Source organism: Limanda limanda, chromosome 8, assembly GCF_963576545.1.
Source record: "Limanda limanda chromosome 8, fLimLim1.1, whole genome shotgun sequence".
NCBI lineage: Eukaryota > Metazoa > Chordata > Actinopteri > Pleuronectiformes > Pleuronectidae > Limanda > Limanda limanda.
The window spans coordinates 8154399-8167098 of record NC_083643.1 but is presented as its reverse complement, the minus strand read 5'-3'; the positions used below and the strand labels follow the sequence as shown (position 1 = coordinate 8167098).

Genomic DNA, 12700 nt, shown 5'->3' with positions numbered 1-12700 from the left:
CCACTTCACCCGCGAATGACAATGTGGCACTGCTGCTACATGAGGCCGTTTCTCATCAATACACTCTCCAGTCACACTTTGGGCTGTGGCTATTTTTGTGCACGGATTTCTTTTCGTTAAAAAGCCTCTCCCTCCTCAGGTCAGAGATTGTAAAAAAAAACCACCAGAGAGTGTTGGGATGGCTCATGTGTCCTGGTAACACAGCCCACAGCTTTGTGCCTCGTAAAAGAATACAGCGATCCACCAATATGAGCTCTGTGCTCCAGCTGCAGGCAGGGATTCAAAATTGTCTGGGGGCTCACTGCCAGTTACCAGAGTTATTGCCTGAAAAGGAGCAGTTTACTGCAGAGAGTGGATTCGGCTAAAATTGCAGTGATGGATTGTCGTCTCAAATTGATAAGGATCTTTTCAGCGGAGGCTTTGATGAATTTTCAGACTGAATACAGATGTAGAGTATACGCTATGTATGAGCAGAGAGGGGAACATCACGTGGGACGGGCGTATCATCGTACCCCCAGTGCATATGAATATTGATCCACGCACATCCAAAGTAAAGGTTGACATGACATGGGAGATGCAGTCAGTGGAGGGAGCAGCCGTGCTCTCCTGCCCATTATTTCCTTATCTTTTGGACTATTCACAGCCCTGCGGCCCATGTAATATTCAGCCGTCTGACTTGTCACATGCAGAGAAGTGAGGGGAATTGAAAGTGTGCAGTCTGCGGGAATTAGCAGGAGCCAACCTATACAGATTGGGTGGAGAGTGCTCTGGGTACAGCTTGGCTCGGCTGCAGAGTGGGAAGGGAGAGGAAGAGCAATCAGGGTGACAATGTTAATTTGAACTCTGCTGTGCATGGAACACGAGCTGCAGAGACATACGGAGCCACTCGGAGCGGCCTGTCTCCAATAATCATGTTTGCACAGTTTAACAGCCCATACGCTGACAACTGCATTTATATTGATGCATTTTATAGCTTTCTCTTCTCTCTCCCGGCTGTAAATGAAACATGATTTGGTGATCACAGGGTCTGTTATGTGATGAGTTCAGAGGGGACTTCTCAGCAGGAGGAGGGTTGTGGGTTCAACTCCTCCTCCGACAGACAGACAGGGAGAGAGAGAGAGAGAGAGACAGTGTGACTCCCTCCCAAGCACAGTCAGACAGCAAATGGTTTCCTCTCCGGGTTTTTAATGAAGTCTTGTTCTCCACATCAAACCGTGAAAACTAGGTTATACACGGTAACACAGACAAATCATACAACGTTAGCTAGTTAGCAAACACAGTATCAATAATTACAATCAAGGTTCAAGTAAATAACAAACAGACAAAACACCTCGTTGGCTGCATGCTCTGAGAAGGAATCTTCTTATCTGCTCGTATACAACTTAACATAAGTCCTTATCACCTTTTAAAGGCATTAATCTTAGCCATGTGTGTGTGACTACCTTTGCTTGCTTCTCTGTGTCTCGCACTCTAACAAGCAGCTCAGCGGAGGCGTCAAAATAAAAGTCTTATTTCTAATTACACAATAATACTATATACAAATACAAAATGTATACATTTGAAAACCTTTACAACATATTAAAGTAATATAGTGGCAACAGTTACAGACTGGGAGAGAGAGAGAGAGAGAGAGAGAGAGAGAGAGAGAGAGAGAGAGAGAGAGAGAGAGAGAGAGAGAGAGAGAGAGAGAGAGAGAGAGGGAGGGAGAGAGAGACAGGAGCGCACAAGTCTCTGTCAACAGCAGCTGCAGAAGTGTTCTTGCGCAAGGCAGCTCTGACACGCAGGGCTGGGAGAGAGAGAGTGTGTTGGATTCCAGACACACACAGAGAGAGAGAGAGAGAGAGAGAGAGAGAGAGAGAGAGAGAGAGAGAGAGAGAGAGAGAGAGAGAGAGAGAGAGAGAGAGAGAGTCTCTCGGATGAAGCAGCACTCGACCTCCTCTGGTCTGGAGCGATTTGCTCTCCATCAACACTTCTTTTAACGCCTGAGAGCGGATTTGGAGCAGCCGGTGTCATCATGCAGCTGCTGGGATAAAGCTCTGGAGGCGGGGACCCTCTGGAGCATCTCAGGGTGGGTTCACCCGGGGAGTTCCGTCAACCCACGCCCCCCCACCCTCCCACCCTCCCTCCCTCCCTCCCTCCTCACCCCCCCCTGCCTGGCGCTGTCCGGTGCTGTGGTGCTGAACGCGTCCAGCTGCCTGCAGCGCGGAGCACTGACTGCGCACCGGAGCTCCGGGTCCGGGTCTCTCAGGATGATCGAGGGGGAAGTTGGCTTGGCTCTCCTGGGAGAATCACACCGTGGATAACTATGAGGGGAAGATTTCTGAAGTGTTTCTCTTTTTCCTTTTTTAAGGATTTTTTTGTACTAACCACCACCGAGTCGCTTGGAGGTGCATAACTTGCCACCATCATGGTTTGGGGGCTCTTGTTGTGGTGCCTTCTCATGGCGGCTGCTGGATACCAAGCCCGGGAGCGACTGCCCTTCTTCCACGGGCACGTTTTCGAGAACTCGCCGGTGGCTTCCAAAGTGAACGGACTGAGCGTTCCAGTGAGGCGGGTTGACGCGCAAAGATGGTGCCCAGGCTCCGGAACGCACTTCAGACTCTACGGGAATGGCAGCGACGATTTCCGCGCCTTCGCCCACCACAGGCGGGGGACCCTCTTACTGAGAACTTCCCGGGTCTTGGACCGAGAGGCCCGGGCAGAGTACCGGCTGAGGGTCGGTGTCTGCTGCCAGACCTGCGCGTCGGGCTCGGTGGTCTCCGAGGTGGCGTCGCTCAAAGTGGATGTTCTGGACACCAACGACCACGCACCCACTTTTCGCAGTGCAGACCCGGTGCAGCTAACTTTAGAGGACACCACCCAGCTCCGGAGGGTGGTGCACCGGCTGGAGGCGGTGGACGCGGACAGCGGAAGGAACGCAGAGTTGACTTATCTCTCCGTGCCCGGGAACGGCAGCTTCTACGTGGTCCCGAAGACAGGCGAAGTTCTGCTGGTGGACTCCATCCTGGGTCTCCCCTCGCAGGTCAGCTTCACAGTGTTCGCCAGGGACCACGGCTGCCCCCCCCTGACCAGTGGGGGTGTGCTGGTGACCATCGCTCCCCAGCGGTGGGCCACCATGCGCCACGCTGGGGCCACGCACCGGGCACGGAGGGCAGGAGGGCGGTCACCGAGGGCTTTGCTTGACCCCGGTTCTCTGGTTCAGCTCAACGTGTCCGAGGACGCCAGCGCGGGCTCGGTCATCACCAGCCTGAGTCCCGGCCGGTTTCAGTCCGCCTCCTTCGAGCTGCTGGTTCCCCCGGAGTCTCAGAGCCTTCCGGTCAGCGTGGGGCGCGACACCGGAGACATCACGATCAGCAGGAGGCTGGACCGGGAGGCCGAGCCCGGCCTGGAGCTCACTGTTAAGATCCAGGATAAACGAGGTGTGTAGAATATTCCCTCTCTCCCTTTAATCCGCACTTAACTTGGTACATGCTCCCCCTCTCCTCTCCCTGGGAATTATTTGCATTGTGGTGATCGTGCCCTATTTAAATGGGAAAAGGCTGCACATTATGCTGTGGCCGCCATCTGGACACCTCAGCCTTCACCAGTGAATCCCCCCCCCCCCCCCTCTCCTCCCCAAACATGGCCTGCCATATCCATCACATCCATACAGAGGCTCATTCCACAGGTGTGACCCATCATGTAACCACCCACACCCCTGATATACAGTGCCTTGCATAAGTATTCACCCCCCTGGACTTTTTCCCATTTTGTACTGTTACAAACTGGAATTCAAATAGACTTCAACAGACTTTTTACCATTTGATCAACACAATATGCATAGTACTTTGAAGGTGCAAAATGCCTTCGATTGTGACACAAACAGTAATGAGAACAAAAAAGTTGACATCTGTTGGGTGCATAAGTATTCACCCCCCTGAGTCAATATTTGGTAGAACCTTCTTTCGCTGTAATTACAGCTGCAAGTCTTTTGGGGTAGGTCTCTACCAGCTTTGCACATCTAGAGATGGAAATGTTTGTCCATTCTTCATGACAAAAACGCTGGTGATCGTGCCCTATTTAAATGGGAAAAGGATGCACATTATGCTGTGGCCGCCATCTAGACACCAGTGAATCCCCCTCCCCCTTCCCAAACATGGCCTAACATATCCATCACATCCATACAGAGCCCAGACTCATTCCACAGGTGTGACCCCATCATGTAACCACCCACACCCCTGATCAAAATCAAAATTAATTAATAACATGAAACCTTATGACAATTTCCATATTACACAAAGCACTGAGATCTGTACTGACAAATAATATAAGGTGTCAATAAAAGTATGCACAGTTTATGGAGCTATGGGCACAAATTACTGTTAAGTTTGACCTAACACAGAAAGAATCCTCTCACTTTGTGAAACATTGAACGTGGTTGTCTTCCTATTTCATCGCCAGTATCATGGACACACACATATGTAACTAAAATGACTCCTCCATGATGTTTCACACTCTCTCATTCCTTTAAATTCATCTGTGAGATGTTTCAATCCTGATCTCACAGGACAGGTTAATCTGGAGCAGGAGGGGGGGGCCACATGAGTTTACATTGAAGTGTCTTCGTGAAGTGTTTGAATTATGTCCTTGATTGACATAGTTTGCCACTGTGAAGTTGTTTTCACAGCTAATCCTTGCAGAGTGGCAATCCACTGTGACCCTCCTCTCTCATCTGCTGGCATTACCCCTCTAATCCTCCTCTCATTCACTCTCTAGTCCCGGGGATTTGAAGTATATAGCACTGCCACATTCAGGCGTCCTCTCCGGATTCTTGGAGGAAAAGGTGATTCTCATCGGTTATTAAAGTCGTGTTTCGCTTCGTCCAAAAGTTATATTCCGAGCGTATCCCTCCCCCCAAAAAACAACAACAAAAACAAGAAACCAAAATGATTTGTCTAGTAATTGAGCCGCCCGGTGCGCAGGAAACAGGACGCCGTGTTTTCGTTCGACGGGCCTGCTGCTGCTACACTGCACAGCATGTTCGAGATTGTAATTGCATGCCTGATTGGGACACGCTCCTGCAAAGGGTGTCAGGAGGTTTCTCACAGGGAGCGAAAATAGTCAGAATTCTGACGGCCCCCCCCACCCTTCCCCACCTTCACAGATACGATCGCAGTAATAAAACAGCTCTGCCCTGACAGATATTCAGATACCTATCCTCCATTTTACCTTGCTCACCTGCAGAACTCCCCTCTCCTGATCAAAGCCATGTTCTCCAGCCGGTGACTTTCCACACTGACTCCTGACAGGAGGCCTTTTCTTCTGCTTGCTACATTCCCAATCCTCCTCTTTTTTTATGTTCAGGGATTCAACCTAATCTTTTATGTAAATTCTGCTTCCCACTGTATATGGGTCTGAACGGGTTTTTCTATAAACGCGAGGTCTGTCTCACAGATAAAGGAGCGAGCTCACAGAGACACGAGAGAAAGCTGCAGGAGGAGCTTTGTCCTTGCTGGTGTTTGTTTGTATGCGAGTGTGAAGCTGCTTGATCACATGAAAATTGACCCCCGGTACGATAACAACAGTTTTAATAAGGCCCGGTGCGTTGCAGCATCTCCACTTATTTCGACAGGGCGAAGCCTCAGCAGCACAGAGCTGTCCACGGCGCTGACAGTCACCTGCTGAATGTCAAACAGAAAACAGCGTCAGGCAGCGAGAGTTCAAAGAATACACAAGTCAGCAGCGTTCAGCGCCCTAACCTTAAAGATGTTTAGCACATCATACGCATACATGGGCAGATACAGATGAGAGGCGCCATCGTTTCCCTCTGAAGAGGAGTGCAAGGTGGACAGTTTGACAAATACAGTTTGGAAACGATGAGTTCTCTTAACTGAAGTGAATCTTGTTGGAAGAGTTTGGTTTCGATTCTTCATCGTAGCTCCGCTGCAGAGGTGTCACAGAAGCTCAAATGGTTTGGAGGTTAGCAATTCAGATCCTTTTCTTACATTTTGGTGCCGCTCTGTTCTAAATGCCTCCTGGAAGAACATCCATCAGACTTTAGATATTCAGAGCTACCCTCCCTACCTCCCTACGCCTGGGGTTCTCGAAGTGGGGTCCAGGGTCCCCACCAGGGTCCTTGAAGGGTTGCAGCGGGGTCCCTGGCCAAAAGGGGAATAGTTTATCTTTATAAGATTTTCATCCATATGTAACACACTGAGGAGACTATTGTGGTCCTGAATCTCAAACACCTCCTGGAATAAAACCTTGAAGAGGAAAAATCTTGTCAAATGGGCGAAAAGGTTTGAGAGCCGCTGTTCTATGTAACATCTGACAAGAGCTATACTTAAAAGGTGTTGACATATTCCCCCAGAATGCACCAGGATACATTTACCAGTGTATGGTCGAGGTGGTTTGACTTTATGCAGCTTCAAGACAAGGTTTTACACTGAGAGATACAGTGGGTGCATAACTTATATTCTACTCGTCCTCCCAGTTGCGTTGTTTTATTTTAATGATGTTCATAGAAAAGGTTGGTACCAGAAATTGACGCCCACCTAGAAAATATCAAACTAGTGAAGTATATTCTGGTGAGCGGAGATGTCGATGTTGTTGAAGTTGATGATGAAGGAAACTTACAAGTATAATAATGTTTATTACACAGAAGTTTCACAGGTCAGGACGAGCTCTAGAACTCGGAATAATCACCCAGGCCAAATGGTTAAAATCTGACCAGCCGTGATCTCACACACATTATATAGAGAGGTTAGTTCTGGCCATGACTTCGGGTAACATGCCATCCCACCTAGGGCCTTCTGCCTAAATAAGGACGTGTTTTGTACATGAAGATGAAAATGCAATGGTCAAGGATCTTCCCTTAACCTCCATCCATTTGCTGGTCAGAGGTCATTCCCTAGGTCAAAGGTCCTTCCAAAGAGGGAGAGACCTACTTGAATAAACATTTGAAGGACTCTCTGGGAATGTCTGAGAATCACAAAAGTATGCATCATAAATATAAGCCTGTCATTATATTTAAACACATGCTAAAATCATTAACTCTAGTGAATACACGACACTAGTTTTGTTGTGATGAATAATTGTCTATTCTAAAACTTATGACTGCCAATAAAAAACACAATACAGGAAACAGGAAGGTTACCACTCGAACACAATCCAGCGCTTCAGGATCACAAAGCAAGGGTTTCGAAAACCAGTGCCTGAGTTTAATTAGTGCTCTGCAGAGACTAAGGTATAAAAAACACTCTGACCTTTGTGAGAGTGCAGGTAGTTGCATTACTGAGGTTCCAATACAGAGCTTCTCAATCTCCTCCTGATCTTCTGCAACACTTGCATCCCTGCTACTATATGGCCATTAGCTTTATTACCATGTAAATGTGTTAGTGGTTGGTTTTGTGCTTAACAGCCTAATGTTTGCTCTCCTGGATAATTACAAGAGCACACACGCTCATTACGGTCTACGTGGGGGAAGAAACATACAAACGGTTATTAACTGGTGAGCGCAGATTTAGCAAATGTGCTGCGAATGTGTTCATTAACTGGTTGATGTGGGCATGAAATGCTAATAAGTGTGCTGTGGGGAGAGCGTTATGATGAGAGCTAATACGTGTGTTGCTCGGGTGGAGATTAGAAAGTGTAGCTTGACACTTAGATATCTTAGATAGGCGATTCCGGCACGATGCAGAGGAGGAGAGAGCAGTTCGGGATTCATCTCAGTGCCGAGTCGAGTACGTCCTCATTGACGTACTTATCTGAAAGAAGACGTGCTTACCCAATACCCCCCCAGCCCCCACGCCCCACCCCCCCGTGGCTCTTAGACATGACATGTTTGATCACTGAGCCGATTCTTGGCGGTTGTATTAATCAAAAAATTATGCTGAAAGGTTTCGTTTGGAATAAATGTTTAACAATACACCAATGTTATAATTATGCCGTCATTTACAATGTGTTATACAATGAGGACGGAGCTAGTGCCACAGTGTTTTTGCACATATTTTACACAATGCATAATAAGATGGTAGGTCTTCATCCAACAGAATGTGGCTGTGTCTCGTAATCCTGAATATGATTAAAATAATTTACAGTAGCTCCTATAGCAGCTCCTGCTGATGTTCCTAGTGAATGGCTGTGCACACGGGTTGTGATCGATCTGAAACCAGCGTGCACTACTTCCCTTCAGTTTCTGGCTCCAACAATAAGTTGAGTCATTGTAAATATTGTTATTTTGCCGATGTGCTCGCGTGTGTCCGTCTCTGAGTCTGAAGTGTTTTCAGTTGTTCTTTCTACCAGTCGAGGGATCAGGGCAGATTATGTGGCACCTTGTTAAAGGGATAGTTCACCCGAAAATAAACATCATTACAACATTCACTGTCTTGTGATATCCTCCTGCCTGGAGTGTGTGGATAACAGCAGATATTTAGACGACATCACACGAGCACCATGGAGGTATTTTATGTTTTTTTTTGTGTTGTTTTTCTACGTTTGAAGTAGTGGTCTCTTTTTACTTTAATTGTATTTGATTTGGCTGAAACACTGTTTGCCCCTGAAAGTCTGAAAGTGTTCTGTGGACTCAAACATTTCACCCACCAATCCAATCGGTACATTGGTGAGTGGATAATGAGGGAATTTTCATTTTTGGGTGAACTATCCCTTTAAGCCCAATGAGGCAAATTGTGATTTGTGAATATGGGCTTTATACAAATTAAGTTTGATTGATGGATTTACTCAAAATGGTTCACAACAGTGTCCAAAGGTTGAGTCACACTTCCCAGGGTTTGGTGGGAGTGTCAGAGGTGAAACCTGATAAGCTTAGATTGGATATACAGTGTGACACAACAGAGTGTCCAGTGTGTCACTAGTCAAGGTAACAGGACGTTTTATTTTGGTCCCCGAGTTAATCCTCTTAACCCGTGACTTTGTCCTTCTCTTAAATAACTTCTGGGGCAAACAACGTATGACGGAGGGAAAACACACTGATACTCAGTTAGCCAGTCAGCTGATCCCCCCCCCTCTCCACTGTTAGAGGATCAACATTAATCATGGTCGTTTGTACTGTATCTTGACTTCACAACATCACCTCATTCGTGATCACAATTTGCATCAGGTAGATTTTTATCAACAACAATGACGAAGATAACAAAATTCCCACGAACCCGCGCTGCATCACAACGTCATCAAACCAGGTGTTTGTTCAGGTTTTGAATCAGGAACCCTTCGTAGCCTAATTAACATGTTTTAATAAATGTTTTATCGTGGGCTGAATTTTCTTCTCGGCAGTAATTGATCAGTTCATGTAATCACACACGTTCTCACACTTGACTGCTAAATGCAAAGACATCACATTGTTGATCCAGTTTGTGCTTTTTTCTTTACCGTAGCTCATTATTTCTGAGGTCATGTTCTTATACAAGCATCTCGCTGCTGTTATTCCTTTCAACTCGCTTTTTTAATTACACCCTTAAAGCTCGGAATCTCCGTCTTGGTTTGCAGAAGCAAAACAAACATCTCACTTAATTTTCTCTTCTTTTAATTTAACTTCACTCAAACGCTTTTTTTTATATATTATATTGTGTATCTCATCATCAGACTGCAGAATGGAGTATTTTCTTTAGATGGTTGTACTTATTCAGAGATAATAACAAGGCATCTTCTGAGGGGGGGGCAGGGATCTAATTATTGTGTGTACATAGAGAGGATTCCTGAGATCTTACACGCTTTGACACAGACGCATCAGATTCAGTCGTATCACCTTGTTTGTCTAAGGAGTCTGTTCTTGCTCAGGGCGCCGCAAAAAAAGTATTCCTCCTCGTCTCTCCGCCTCGATCCCCTTGCCAACGCTGGAGCAATATTTACCGTCTCTAAACTATATTCAGTACACCAACAATCCCCAGAGAAAACAAGGAAGCGATATTTTTCTGACATCGCCTCCGTGTATCAAACCAACAGCGTAAGAAAAGGAAAAGAAAGAAACGGTGAAAAAGCATTGGAAGTAGGCCATGACTCATGACTCCAACAGTTCTGTGGTGTTGTTTTGAGGAGAGGGAGTGAGGGACCTCTGCAGCTCTTCCTGCAAAGCTTCTTTTTTTTTTTTGCTTTCCTGGCTGGCCCACAGAGGATGTCAGTTTAGATTTGTATTGGTGGGGAATTTTTCTCGCGTTTTTAGCTTGTCCTATACCTGAAGAATCCTTTTCTCTGCACCTGAGTATGAATCTGTTAATGGTACTTGACGGGTTTGGAGGAGTATCGAGCAAGTGCTGCTTTGTGAAGCGGAGGGGGGGAGGGGGGGGGGGGTATACAGGAGTGGTTCCTCAGAGGCGTCTGTGGGCAGGGTGGGATTCTGCTTGTGGTAATCACCTCCTCACAACCTGTTTCGTCAGGCAACCTTCCCCTGTTCCAAAAGCCCTATGTTCACACATTTCTAAGGATTTTTTTTTCACTGACAATTTTGAAAATTAGGCCCTATGTTCCCACAGCCCTATGTTCCCACAGACCTATGTTCCCAGATTTATTTTTGAAAAAATAGTCCCGATGTTCCCACAGCCCTATGTTCCCAAATTTCTAGATTTTTCTGAAAATTAGGGTTAGGGTTAGGGTTAGCGGTGTTGAGCTCAAGAGAGGGTTAGGTTTGGAAGCTAGCTAGCTCCTTTAAATCGCCAGCTACGGAATGGTGAACCCTTAACTACCAGGCAGGGGTAGAAATGTGGGAACTGTAGGAACATAGGGCCTAATTTTGTAATGAATATTGGAAATGTGGGAACATAGGGCTGTGGGAATATCGGCACGCTCCCCTCCTGCTCTGTTGTCCTTCCTCCTTCCTCTTCTGTCTCATAGTCAGCATCTGGCCTCACGCTGTCTTTAATCCAATTCCCCTTTTTTTTCAACTTGCCCCCCCCCTCTCCCACGCCGCCCCACGATATTTGCATATACTCCCCTTGTGTAATGAATTGAGAAGAGACCCGATCTCATTTTTTTTGTCTTGTAATTTGCGACTGTGGGGAATGTTTGTTTAAGTAGAAAACAATTTCACAAAAGCCGTCTGAATTTATTCAGTGTAGTAAAACAAAAAAAGAAAGAAAATGCCCATGGTTATTAGGATGTTTCCCCCCCCCCCTCTGTTTCATGTGCATGCACACGAGGGAGCTGTGTAAATGTGTTTGCGTATCACTCACTAGGCATGTGTTAAATGTTGTGATTGTCCTTCCAGTATCCAGACCTCCCCCCCCCCCCCTCCGGGAGCACAGAGTCTCAGATTTGTCACTTGCGACCACGAGCTGCGAAGCTGTGACACGCCCGCAGCATCTGATCTCTGCTTCTCTGTGGTCGCTCCGACGGAATGCGTCTGTGCCACATCGCCGCAGTCCGTTCTCCTTCTCGACAGTCCTAGCGTGTTCCCTGATGCCGTGTAGGAGGGGAAAGGGGGGGGGGTGCACATGTGCCAAGGCTCTTTAAAGACGGGATTAAGCACAGAGAGAACAAGAGCAGGGAAATGAAGGGAAGTGGCTGTCTTGTACATGTAGGAGAGATATTTAAAATGGGTGGGAGACGCTACTATGAGGGTCACAGAAAGGTCAGAGCGAGTTGTAACGCTGGAGGCATGTGTGTGTGGGTGTGTGTGTGTGTGTGTGTGTGTGTGTGTGTGTGTGTGTGTGTGTGTGTGTGTGTGTGTGTGTGTGTGTGTGTGTGTGTGTAAAAGCATGCCAGTTTGGGAGATTGTTTGTTTTTTAAAGGGCAGGGACTTGTACAGTGCTGATGAGTGGTCAGCGTGATGAAATACAATTGTCAGATGGTTAGAGGGCAGCAGTGAGGAGCTGTTGGGGGGGCAGCTGGGGAATGAGGTGTGCATGTACCTGGCCTGTAGTGCAGGGTGGATGGCTACAGGGCACAGGGGAGCTGGGAGGAAATCTACCAGAGTACAGCTGTGAAAAGGGCAGAGTGCGCTAATATTTGTCGGAAGACGGTTGCGGGGCAAACAGAGGGAAGAGGAGAGGAGAAGTATGACCTGGCCTTTGGAAGGAGGGAACAAAAGAAAAGAGAGAAAGACAAATTGTTGTGTGTTGTTTAGCACATGGGGAGAAAACTGACTTTTCTCTCCCAACACTTTCTCTGACACTTTCCTCAGGGTGTCCTCATCCCTAGAAACATATTGTGCATGTGAGGATGAGAATCTGTAGGTGACGTGACCTGGACCTTCTGGTTTTTGGGTTTCTTTAGTTTGACCAATCACACTTGAGCATGGGCTTTGGTGGCCCGCAGGTAAACTGTCCGTGTGGAGAGACACTGAGGTGAAACACATCGACTGAAATGCTTTGGCTATCAGCTTTTTAAATTATCTGCATGCTTGTGATGAAAGCTGTTCACTACTGTGTTTTTTATGAATTATCTCGGTATCTATATAAAGATAAAATGCACTGTAAGCATCGGTAAAGATGTTACTAGGTCAGAGTAAATGAAGACGGAACACAACCTAAATGAAAGATTTCTTGCAGCGAATCTAAGAATGGATATCCACTAATGAAATCATGCTCCAAACCACTTGTGATCTATAGCACAACATCTATTCTATTAAAGTGAAGCAGAGCAAAGTCAGAGACGTAATCTTCAAATGGCCGTCTTGGTAAGATCTGTACCAACTCTTTTATTTTCAATTATATGTCTTATAATAATAGACATCAGCCAAAATGCCGTCTGGATATAAAACACTTTATTT

The 12700-nt window shown here is 46.7% G+C and overlaps 1 protein-coding gene across 1 annotated transcript in view; it reads left to right on the top strand.

Moving 5' to 3' along the window:
• The first annotated feature begins 2407 nt into the window (after positions 1-2407).
• The window catches only part of LOC133009516 (neural-cadherin-like), a 95893-nt gene continuing 85600 nt past the window's right edge, over positions 2408-12700 (top strand). The window contains exon 1 of the mRNA XM_061077035.1: positions 2408-3419. Coding sequence (XP_060933018.1) covers positions 2408-3419 — 1012 coding nt within the window. The remainder of the gene's footprint in view (positions 3420-12700) is intronic.